Genomic DNA, 13,483 nt, shown 5'->3' with positions numbered 1-13,483 from the left:
AGTATTTGGAGAAGATCGTTTACCCTGGTGTAAAAAGTGTTACACTAGCCAAGATTGGTACTAGAAATCACTCTGAAAACAAAAGTGACCGATCAACCGAGTAACTGTTTACAGAAATAGCGAAGAAAAGTTTATCAAGTACTTTTCAATGGACAGTGGGATTGCGTATTGTAATGGTATCGAAGGAATCATTAATTTATATAAAATAAACTTATATACGTCAGAGGATTGGCTTCTTTTCATTGATTCGTGTACAGAAAGTCTGAAAGCAGTACTATTACATAATGGAAATAAGTGCGCTGAAATTCCAGTAGGTCACTCAACTACACTGAAAGAATCTTATGATACTTTTCAATTACTTCTGATAAAAATAAAATAGAATGTCCATAACTGGCTTATTTGTGGTGACTTGAAAATGATAAATCTTATATTAGGTTTACAATCAGGAAACATTAAATACCTTTGTTTTCTTTGCCTTTGGGACAGTCCTGCAAGGGATGAACATTGGATAACCGAGAAATGGCCAGACAGATTAGAGTGGACAATTGGTCGTTATAATGTTGTTTATCAAAGTCTTGTTGACAGAAAGAAAGTATTATTGCCACCACTCCATATAAAACTAGGGTTAATGAAGCAATTTGTGAAAGCCCTAAACACCGAAGGAGAATGTTTCAATTATATCCGATCTACATTTCCGCATTTAAGTGATGCCAAAGCTAAGGAAGGTATTTTGTTGGGCCTGATATAAGAAAACTTATCAAAGATGATGACTTTATCAAAACCATGACATCTATTGCAAAGGATGCACGGTTGAGTTTCAAAGATGTTGTACAGAAATTTTTAGGGAACAATCGAGATCCAAAGTTTAGAACTATTGCATCTAGTATGTTAAAGAATTTTAAAAGATTAAGTTGTTTGATGAGTATGAAATTGCATTTTCTCAAATCTCTTTTGGATTATTCCCCAGAAAATGTTGGAGCATTCAGTGAAGAAATGGGCGAACGCTTTCATCAAGACTTTCGCCAAAAAGAGTAACATTATCAAGTTCGATGCAATGTAAGAATGATGGCCGACTATTGCTGGTTTTTGCAAAGAAATGATAATGACCCTACTAGTCATAAGCGAAAGTCTCTTCAACGACCGTTTGACATGAAGCGCGAACATTTCCATAAGAAAACAAGTAATTGGTTTCACCTTCATTCGACATACAATCGTAAGTCTTGCCTTAACTGGCTGAGCAATCGTAAGTCTTGCCTTGACTGGCTGGACGATTCAAAGTCTTGCCTTGACTGACTGGGCAATTCAAAGTCTTGCCTTGGCTGGCTGGGCGATACCAAGTCTTGCCTTTATTGGCTAGGCAATTCAAAGTCTTTTCATGATTGGCTGGGCAATCTAAAGTCTTTCCTTGATTGGCTGGGCAATCTAAAGTCTTGCCTTAATTGGCTGGAAAATATTAAGTACTTCCTTGCGTAGCTGGACAATCCCAAGTCTTGCCTTAACTGAATGGGTAATCGTAAGTCTTGCCTTGACTGGCTGGACGATTCAAAGTCTTGCCTCGACTGACTGGGCGATTCAAAGTCTTGCCTTGACTGGCTGGGCTATACAAAGTCTTGCCTCTATTGGCTAGGCAATTCAAAGTCTTTCATTGATTGGCTGGGCAATCTAAATTCTTTCCTTGATTGACTGGGCAATCTAAAGTCTTGCCTTAATTGGCTGGAAAATATTGAGTACTTCCTTGCATAGCTGGACAATCCCAAGTCTTGCCGAAACTGAATGGGCAATCGTAAGTCTTTCTTTGATTGGCTGGGAAATCTAAAGTCTTGCCTCAATTGACTGGAAAATATTAAGTACTTCCTTGCTTAGCTGGACAATCCCAAGGCTTGCCTTAACTGGCTGGGCAATCGTAAGTCTTGTCTTGCCTGGCTGGACGATAAAAAGTCTTGCCTTTAATGTCTGGGAAATCCAAAGGCTTGCCATAATTGGCTGGCCAACCTAAAGTCTTGCCTTAATTGGCTGGAAAATTTTAAGTACTTTCTTGCTTAGCTAAACAATCCCAAGTCCAGCCTTAAGTGGCTGGAAAATATTGAGTTTTGCCTTAGTAAGCTGGAAAATCCGAAATAAATTTACAATATTAAATGAATCATAATAGTAAATTTTTTTAAAGCCCTAACTGTTTCCCATATTCGCTCTTCTAGGAGTTATAAAAAAAACTGAGCCAATAGAAAAGGAACCCCCGAAAACCCCTTAGATAACATTTTCAAGGGACAATGGAATACCATCTCGGCGTTAATGGGTTAATACGGTGAATTAAAAAATTTCATTTCAAGGTTAGCCCACTTGTAGTGTGGAATTCAATTATTTCACGAAATGTAAACGACTAGATTCGCTGCTCCCAGGGTTAGGTGGGTTAGTCTGCTTATCATTTGATAGGGGTGATTTCTGGGCTTAGGTGGATTAGCAGGTAGGTGGGTTAACCCACTGGTGGCATGAAACTTCATTATTCCAAGAAAAATATGCGACTAACCGGCAATAGAAAGGGCACCCTCTAAAACCTCTGAGATAATATTTTGAAGAAAAAATATCGTACCGTCAGCAATAGAGAATGCGTTGTATAAATCTGAACACCTCAGCGTTAATGAGTTAAACGCTAAAATAAAAAATTTCAGATTACAATATTTCGGTGAAAAATAAAGATATCCTAATAAATCCAAGTAGGTTTGAAAGGGGAAGATTAGTACTTTTAAATTCCATATAAGCTTGGTGGTGAACATTTTTCTTTTACAGTTACATAACCTCAAAAACAGCTAAAAACGCGTTTTTTGCAATTTTAGGTTAGGATATCTTGAAAACTTGACGTACAGAAGCAATTTCGAGTTCGGATTCGAATTCAGCGCATCAAAATCCTTCGGAAATGTTTGGTTTGCTTTCTGGCTTTTGACTTTTGTCAAATTTTGCCGGCCTGTGTTATCTGGTAATATTTCCAAAATTCTGAATTTATATATCTCAAACTTGCTCGAATTTTTTCTAAATTTATAATTGAATAAACATATTTTCACTTTATAATGAAAATCGATTTTTTAACCGAAAAGTTAGCTTTTCCCTGTAAAGTTGAAAATTCATTTCTTTAGTCGAAAGTTTCAAAATCTAATTAGAAATTCCTTATTTTTAAATATTTTGGTGAAAATTCATGTATTTTGATAAAAATTAATCTGCTTGGATAGAAAGTTAATCTTTTCGGTTGAAAATGCAACTGTTTAGTAAATTATTATTATTATTTTTATAAATATATTTTGGTGTTTAAAGACTTAACATTTCAGTGAAAAATACATTGATTTGGTCGAACATTTAACTATCCTGTTGAAAATTCGTTCTTATTTATTTAAAAATAAATTTTTTAAGAGAAAATTTTACTATTCCAATTATGCTTGATAATTTATCTTGTTTAGTTGAAAATTCAATTATTTTGGTTTAAAACTTAGCCTGCTTTTATGCAGGATTAAGTTGTTAAAAAGAAAACAGAAGTACCAGTATTAAAACACCTGAAGCAGGTGATATCAAACGAATTATTTTTTAAAGGAAGAATATTGTGGCTTAAATGTTCCTCAAATAAAAAAAAAATGAACAAAATGTCTTTCGCAAAGAATAATACACCTCGGATATTTCCGACGGTTCGTCCACATATTACAGTGGGTTCGGAAAGGTTTTGTAACGCGTGACACTTTTCAGATAAAAGAATTAAATTTTAATCCTTATTAATAAATTAAATACCAATCCTATCGACACAAAAAATTGAGTAGCTGCATTTTAAACCATAGTTAAATTTTCAAGCCGAAAAGGCGAATTTTCTACCAAAAAGATCATTTTTAGCCAAGAGAAACTAATTCTTAACCATGAACAATTACTTTTCTACGAAACAAGATAAATTTTGAAATAAAAAGGAAGAATTTCAACAAAAAACATGAATTTTCAACTAAAAAGGATAAGTTTTCAAACAAAAATAGAATTCTTAACTTTTCAGATGAACAGAAACTAATATTCCTCATAAAATAACGGAGATTCTAAAGAAATAGTTACATTTCAAATAAATAGTTTAATTTGCAACCAAAAGAAAAAAAAACAATAAACAAATTTGAACAAAAATGTTAAATTACTATTAAATAGTTGAATTTTTGGTTTAAAAAGAGAATTTTTTAACCAAAAATACAATTGTTAAACTTTCAGCTTAAAAACTAATTTTCAACAAAAAAGAAAAATAATCAACCAGTTGCATCCAATGAAAAATGAAGAATTATTGACCAAATGATTCAATCAGCAACAAAGATCATGCTTTTTCAACAAAGAAGATTAATGTTAAAATCAATTTGACGAATTTTTAACAAAATACATGAATTTTCTACAAAATAGTTCAATCACAAACTTAGATAAAAAATTATACACAACATTAAGTTTCCACAAAAAATTAATTTCCAACAAAATATTTAAATTTTCAAAAAGTGGAATGAAACTTTTGAGATAAAAAAATTGACCAAAAAGACCAATGTTCAACAAAAGCGTTTATTTACGACCAAGTAGTTGAGTCATAAACTTAACAACTACACACTTTATAACTTTTTTTTGTTAAATAAAGATAAGGATAATAAAGAAGTCTTATCAGTTACAGTATATCTGATAAATTGAAAATGTTGAAATAAAATGTATATTGGTGAGACTGGTAGGAGACTTGAAACTCACATTTTTTAACATAAACTCGATTGTGAATTAGGAATCAAAATACTCGTTTGTCACAACATATATGGCAATCTGATCAAACTATTTCTTAAAATATTTATATATGAATTAAAAAAAATGTATTACAACTTTTAAATACAAGTTACTTTCGCGCACTTTTCATTTGAGTCTCCATTTTAATATCAGTCTTTATTAATTATTCATAAAAAATTGACTTCATCTCTAATGTATTCGTTAGTCCATGTTTGTTCTCCGAAATCAAAACATCTTGGTTCGGTTATTATTATTTTCTTCAATGTAGTAAAATTTCTCTTTTGAAGTCTCTGAATTTTAAGGTTTCAATTTTAACGTTTTAAAGGACATTTTTCAAATCATGGTTATTTATAAATTTTAACCTTCAATGATAAAAAAATGACTAATTTTGCTTCACTCTAAAATTATGTTGTTTCTCTTAGATGAATTACCTTGAAAAAGGCCTGCAACAAGGACAAAACGTACGTTGCTTTTTTTAAAGAAATTGAAAAATAAAGCATGATTCATGGGCAACTGAATGTACAATTTTTTTGGACCGTATGATCAATAACGCATTTTCAGGCGAATTGACTTCATCAAAATTGGAATACTTGATTAAATAATATAAATATATAAAAAATTTCCAACAAGGTACTATACTTATATTTAACAAAAAGTTAAGTGAAACATTTCAGATAAAATAAATTGTTTTTTTTTACAAAACAAAAGAATTTTTAAGAAAATAGTTACAGTTTCAAATAAATAGTTAATTTTTAAGTAAACTATATAATTTTCAGCTAAAACACTTTTTTTCAACAAAAAATCGGATTATCAATCACTTCCATTCAATAAAAAATGACGAAATTTTGACCAAATAGGTGAATTCTTAACCAAAATCATAAAATTGTTAAAATCAAGATTAATTTTATTACCAAGAAGACCAATTTTCAACAAAACCCTTAATTTATAATTAAATAGTTGTATAGTAAACTTATAAGGCAGAAAATTGTAACGGAAAGTGGAATAACAAACTTTTCAGAAAAAAAGAAATTAATTTTCCAAAAAAAAAAGAAGAATTTCAAACTAAATAGTTACATTTTCAAATAATTAGTTTCATTTTCAACGAAACATGTGAATGTTTAAGCAAGAAGTTTACGACGATATAGTGGAATTTTTAACCCATAAGCAACATATTTTTAACCAAAAGTGAAATTAAACTTTTCAGATAAAAAATTCTTTTTCCTCAAAAGAAGAGAATTAAAAAAAGATAGTTTGACACAAGTGGTGAAATTTGTAACAGAAAATATTAGTGCTCCAGAAAAATGTTAATTTACGACGAAATATTAAAATTTTTAAATAAAATTGCTGGATTTTTAATCAAAAACGGAATCACTAAATTTCAGTTGAAAAACTTTTTTTTGATTAAAAATCGAATTATCAACTAGTTGCATGGAATAAAAAAGGACGATTTTTTGACAAAGTAGTTTGAACCTTTAACCAAAATCATGGATTTTTTAAACACCAGATTAATTTTATGAACAAAATGACCAATCTTCAACATAAAACATTTATTTAAGGATTAAATAGCTAAATTATAAACTTATAACGGAGACATTTTCAACCGAAAGTGGAATAAAACTTTACAAATGAAGAAAAATATTTTTCGTCAAAATCAAAGAATTTCCTACAACATAGTTTCAAATAAATAGTTTATTTTCAAACCAGCGATATACATTCTCAACAAAAATGTTATTTTACGGCCAAATAGCTGAGTCATAAACTTGGAAGGGATACTTTTTCAACCAAAAGTGGAATAATGAACCTTAGCGGATGGAATTTGCGGATGAAAAAAGAATTTCAACAAAATAGTTATATTTTCAACTTAATAGTTTAACTTTAAGCAAAAAATATGAATTTTCAGGAAACTAATATACAAAGAATAAACAAATTTTCAACAAGATTGTTATATTTTTAAAAATAGTATAATTTTTAACGAAAAATATAATTAAAAAAAAAACTTAATTCACGAAAAAAAGTCAATTCATAAACTTATAAGGTTTCAATTTCAAAACGAAAGTGAAATAATTTATTTTTGATATAAAAAAAAAATTAAAAAAAAAAAAGAATTCCCAACAAAATTAAAACCATGTATCTTAAAGAAAATAATGCCCTTTTTTATAATTTCATAAAAATGCAATGAATGCCCAATTTTGGTACCGGCCATTTTGAATTTTCAAATTCTGAAACCAAATTAAAATCAAGCGGCCCCAAAAACTTATAGATACTCATTTTTATAGAAATCGAACCATTTTCAAACTTTTGCATTCAGGATTAACCTTACTACTTGTCAGTAGCCAAATTTCAGCCGGCGAAAGGCACAGGCCGATTCACTGACAGTGAATGCAGTGTTGCCCAATCGCCGAGGCGGGAACGTTTTCAGTACACATGTAGTTTTGCTTATATGCGATAGAGATGTCAACGTGCAGGCCGTATCTGTAAGTATGGCGACACTGGCGCCGGTGATATATACTCGAACTAAGTAGACGATGATACCGTTAACGGATGAACGTTGTCACCTCAGAACGTTTTTTCTCCAAATGCACTAGGAGTCCATCTAATTTGTCATAAGGACAACCGCAGGATTTCGCCGGGAGCGGGTTTATATTTTTTTATATTATATATATATTTGAACGTAATCAGTTCATTCACAATTTGGAGTTGAGCATTCTTCATTTACAGTTTTTTTATGGATTTAGATTTTATATGTGCTGTTTACTTTAGTTCTACTCTAAAAAATTAAAGATATTATAGCTTATTACACTGCAGTTAATGATTCATTTATAAAAAGATAAAGTTTTATATGTGATAAAAATACGAAGCTCGTTCTGTAATAATTGGAGATCGTTCCGTAATTGGCTTTGGAACATTCGTTCTATGAGCAAAATGCACACCAAGAAAAAATTACGTTCAACATATTTTAATTGAATTTTATATTCGGCAGATTTACTCAAGCAATGCAAATGAAAATAGTGCCATTTAAAGAATTTGTAGGAATTTCTGAAGAAGTGGATATAGTGCAAACATTTTTTGATACTGTTTTCCCTAAATCTTATAAGCGACCTCCCCTGGATAACTTAACTGAAGATTTGACCTTTTTTGATCTTCGCATGCAATTAGTATCACTTTATGTTATGTGGAGGTACAACATTTCTAAAGAAGTCTTATTAGCAAAGCCGACTTTACGGAAAGCAATATTATTTAAGAGCTTGAGGAAGATCAATGATTCAGTGGAATATCTAATGAATGATTTTGGATGGGAACTCGAAAACGTAAGTATATACTGAGCAAGATGTTTTTATTTTTATATTTAATTTTTAGATTTTCACTATAAAAAAACACTGCGTGAAAGATTCGATAAAATATTAGAAAATATTTACATTGATATAACTTATACCGATAAAAACAGTGATGATCAAAAATAACGATTCAATTAATAATTGAAATTTAGATAATATTAATGGTAAAGAGAACAAGCTGACATTCGCAAATTATTTTGTGATCTGAGATTAGCTATTTATAGATTATACAAAATAGACAAATACACTCAAATACACTTATGACCTTGTGCCAGCCCTGTGACGTGTCTGGTTACCACATCCCCATAATTTGAGCGCGAACTTCCTTATTAGCCAATTACTGATTCATAACTTATCGCCGTTTACATTAATGAGCCTTGTGCACCGAAATTTGAATCACTTACGCTACAATACTAAAACAAAGATTCGTATCAATTAATAGTTCAAAGCTTAATGGTAAATGTAACATGCTGTAAATGTAAGATCCAACTCGAACGAAACAGAAATGTTTACTGATATCCTGAGCTTCAAAAATTATATCTTTTTTCGACAGGAATTGGATTTTATCAATATTGCAACAATTTCAATATATGCATAGTTGATATATGATTACATTTCACTTTACAATAATAAGTAAAGGAAATGTATGAGCGCCATAACTTTCAATAGGTATGTTGCATGATCCTGATTTCAAATAATTTTGACAATTTCTTTGTAAAGTGTAAGCTAATGTTTAAAAAATGTTTAAATTATTACCCTTCAATATTTATAAAAGTTTATACATTGAATGTGAATTTTTTGCTATATAATAATATAGCGTAGAGACTCCTTCCGAGATACTATATATCTACAACACTGGAGACCTTCCTTCCATTTCAGAAATCGACCACCACCGAAGCTGAGTAGAGAGACTGGTGGTAGAACTCAAACGTCTGGTGATTGAGTCAAACTCCCCTCCCTGGACAGGCTTGTTTTAGATCTTTATTTTTTTTGTGAAATGTGTATTACAAAATCAGAATACCGTTCTAATGAATTCTTTACACTTTGGACTTAGCAATGGTACCTGCTCAACACTCACAGATTTACATGAAGAAGATTTCGAAATTAAAAACTTGATTCATACATTTTAACCATACCTTGTAGTTGTAATCCTAGTCCTACTTCTACCAATTAGGAAGGGCAGAGGTTCATAAAGACAATTTTCTATTAATTTCCTGCTCCTCTTAATAGGGCTAAATTTGATATTTCTATATCGCCGTTGCTTGTTATAGCAACTCTGGTCCTTTACGACACTTTTGTATTGCACGAATACTCTCAACACCGTATTTTCCGGAATTACCACACTGAATTGTGACGTCGAACTGCTTCTGACCAAAAAGGGAAGAGTGTGTTTAAATTCTAACCCTCTATTCGTTATTACATCCCAGGGAAGTGATTCAGTGGTACAGAACTAATTTTCCCAATCGTTTTGAGATTCGATTGTGAAAGCTAGTTTTCCTCCGCATAAATACCCTTTGTTACAATTTTCCTCTGGACCATTTTGACATATATAGATATATTTACCTATATGTTTTGAGTTGAACCTTTCACGAATGGAACAAAAAGTAAGAGGAAATACGTTTAAATTTTCTGCCCAATGTCTTCAGAACGTGGGATTTTTCGGCCCCCACTACTCACTCATCTATGCAAACATACATATATACATACATGATATACATGCAAACATAGCGTGTCGGTCAATCGGCTCTGATAAATGCTGCGAAGACCAGCCTCGTGTAAAGCCGAAAATGCACGAGCCGGTATCCGAGCTCTCCCGACTTCACGAATGACGATCTAGCTACTCCTAAAATTTATTCTGGTTTTAAAATCCCGATTTACATTAGAACCATTATACATTATTGCGAAGAGGAAAATATAATTTACTTTATGTAAATACATATAGGAGGCAAGCCTTCTGGGTCTAAAATGTTTCAAATTTAGTGCTGCATGTCTTAGTCATATTTTTATTAAACGATTAACTTTTAACAAATAAAAAAGTTTTGACAAAATAGTTCAATTTTCAAACTAAGACATGACTTTAAAATAATACATTTTTAAACTGCAAATTTAAGTTTATACTTAAGTTTACATGTGAAAAAATTAATTTTTAACTCACCAAAAATGCGAATTTTCACTCAAATAAATAATTTTTTCACTAAAACGAATGAATTTTCTAAGAAGAAGAATAATTCGCCATGAAAGAAGTTAGAAGATAAATTTATGATTAAAAAGATAATTTTTCATGAAAAAAATAGAAACAAAATTGTTCAATTTTCATTTATAGGAACAGATTTTAAACTGACACAATAAGTTTTCAACCAAAAATGTACAACACTAGTTAAATTTTCGGATAAAAAATAGAATTTTCAACAGAAGAAGTTAATTTTCAAGTAAAAAATATTATTTCTTAACCAAAAATGGATCAGCTAAATTTTAATTTAAAAAATTAATTTTGAATAAAAAAAACAATCGAATTTACAACAAAATAGACAAATTTTGAACCAAAGAAATGAATTTATGAACAAAACAACTAAAATTCTTCTAAAAAAATACGAAATTGCAACAAAATACATGAATTTTCGACCACATAGTTAAATTTTCAACTAAAAAGATAATGTTTCAACGAAAAATTTAAACATTTAAATTTCCAAGCAGACAATTGAATTTGCCAACAGATAGTTTAATTTTCAATCCAATAATTTTCTACCGAAAACAGACATTCAAAAATTTTTAAATCAATTTTAAAACAAAAAAACGAACTTTTAACAAAATAGACCAATTTTCAACGAATAACGGTTACAGTATCAGTTTAAAACATAAACTTACAAGACAAATTTTTTCAGCAAAACAGTTTAATTTCCAAAAAAATACCTGAACTTTCAACCATTTTTTACCAAAAGAAAAGAAGTTTTTTCCAAAAAATGCATTATCAACCAAAGAAATGAATTCTTAATTAAAATAGATGCATTTTTAAACAAGAAGAATAATTTTCTACCAAAAAAGATTCATTTATCACTGAGAAAGGTCAATTTTCAACCCCAAAAAAAACAATAACTAATTCTCAACAAAGTTTTGTTAAATTTTACAATAAAAGAAATCTTCAACCAAACATGATAACGTTAAATTTTCCGTATATAAGAAAATGTTTTTCAAATAAAAAAAATCGAATTTTCAACAGAACAGTTAAATTATCAACCAAAAAATCAATTTCCAAACGAGAAGAAGTTTTTATTAAAAAAGGATACATTTTTACTGAAAAAATAATTTTTTTTAAATTCAACAAAATCGTTAAATTTTCAACTTGAAAAATTAATATTAAAACTAGAAAATAAGTATTCAAACAAAAGTGAAATAGTTACATTTTCAGATAAAAAATTTAATTTTCTACAAAACAGTTTAATTTTTGATGTCAGAAATGAATTTTCAACTGAAACGTATTTTGAAAAAAATGTACAACCAAATATTATTATTATTATTAGAAAAGATAGATTTTTAAATAAAGAACTTTATTCTTATTAAGTCTCCTTGCTCAATTTTGTTGTACAATATTTTAAAAAGTTTATGTTGGATTAAAAATATGCTTTTAAATTTGAGTAAGTTTAAGATATATGTATTCAGAAATTTTGAAACGATTCAAAAATAATTAAAACCCTTAACAATTTGTTAAGTATGTTGTAAGGTTTCACGAAAATAAAAAAAAAATCTTTTACGTTCCTAGAAGTAATAAAAATAATTTTTTATTTCGAAAAATTAATTTTAAGAGATTATTTAAAAACATTTCAAAACATTACAGAAGATTTCAAAAATTGTCAAAGAATCTGAAAAATTTTAATTACAATTTTTTTTTTAATTTGCAGTCTTGAAAAAATCAGGAAAAATTTAAATAGTTTTTAAAAATTAGAAAATTAGAAGATGTGACAAGATTAGAACAAAACAATTATTTTTCTAATATTCGTTTGAAAATTTTAAACGATTTATCATTTTAAAAAATGTGCTTTAAGAGAAAATTAAAAAAGGTTTTTAAACATATGAAAGGGTTCCCTAAAATTGAAAAGAAGACTCTAGAGGATTTTAAAGAAAAATGTTTAAATGCAAGAAATATCAAGAAGAATCGAAGAGATTCAAATCGAATTTTAAATTTAAATTCTGTTAGAAACTTAGAATTTTAAATATTTGCGAAATAAAATTTAGAATATGTAAAGGAATTTTGAAAGATTTCAAGGAGATAAAGCTATTTCTCTTAAAATTCCTGAGAAAAATTAAGAAGATGATAAGTAAATCTTTTACATCTTGAATGATTTTTCAAAATTTTAAGAAAAATTGTAACCAGTTTTTTCTTGGTATCTCCCAAACTTCTAAATGTTGGGAACATCTTTTAAGAAAACTCGAATTTTTTCTAATATTTTGTAGAATCCAATCAAATAAAAATCTGTTAGGTCCTATAGATCCTTTTTTGACACATCTCTTTTCATGCTGTTTTAGGTTATGATCACCATTTTGGGGATTTTAAGAGAAAAAGCCGAAAAGTTATTAACTTGGCCTCATATGCTTTCATAATATATGAAAACTTTACAAAGCCTTTACTGACTTAAAATACTTATCTCAATATTAGAATATTTGGCTTTTACAATTTTATTTTAATTTCAAAATAATTGTAATTGTAAATAATTTTAAAATAAGTTTAACAACATTTATTTTATGAAGAAATATATCATGATTTTAAAAGGCCAAAACAATCATTCTAAAAATAAGTGTTTGTATAGCATCATATAAAAACTGTAATCGGTATACATTAATTTTATAAATGAAAAATAAGAATACTTTTGTAAATATTACTAAAATTTATTTTAATATGATATTTAGGGAATAGATTTCAAAAATAAAATTATAAAAATATCTCCATTAGTTAGTAAAATACTACTCATACAGTTGTTTGTTAGAAAATCCCACACATTTTTTAATAAAACTCCTTTCCACAACACATTCAAAGGAAAATTTTCAGCACATTTTTATCAAATGATAAGTCTTTTGTACTCAAATGCTCTGGTATAATTAAAATCAAGAGAATTTATTCAGTCATAAAAAAGAGAGGCTGCCTAAAACTTTTGCACGGCTGTGAATTATATGTATATATATATATATATATATTTTATTTGTTATATTCATATTATTATTAATAATAGAATTAATCATTTATAACTGATAATGAGAATAATTATATCTAATTATTGTAGTTCATATTACGTATTATTATGTTTTTAAAGATAAGGAGTTTCTGTAATAATAATCAGAAAATGATCTTCAAATTCATTATATCCTATATTAGGCGCTATTGAATATGAATATTA

At 28.8% G+C, this 13,483-nt stretch overlaps 1 protein-coding gene across 1 annotated transcript in view; it reads left to right on the top strand.

Moving 5' to 3' along the window:
• The window catches only part of LOC117182597 (transcription termination factor 5, mitochondrial), a 194,315-nt gene that overhangs the window by 69,140 nt on the left and 111,692 nt on the right, over positions 1-13,483 (top strand). Inside the window, exon 4 of the mRNA XM_033375691.1 lies at positions 7,742-8,069. Within this exon, the coding sequence (XP_033231582.1) occupies positions 7,742-8,069 (328 nt within the window). The remainder of the gene's footprint in view (positions 1-7,741; positions 8,070-13,483) is intronic.

The sequence above is a fragment of the Belonocnema kinseyi genome, chromosome 2, assembly GCF_010883055.1.
Source record: "Belonocnema kinseyi isolate 2016_QV_RU_SX_M_011 chromosome 2, B_treatae_v1, whole genome shotgun sequence".
Classification (NCBI taxonomy): domain Eukaryota; kingdom Metazoa; phylum Arthropoda; class Insecta; order Hymenoptera; family Cynipidae; genus Belonocnema; species Belonocnema kinseyi.
This window is presented reverse-complemented; position numbering and strand designations above follow the sequence as displayed.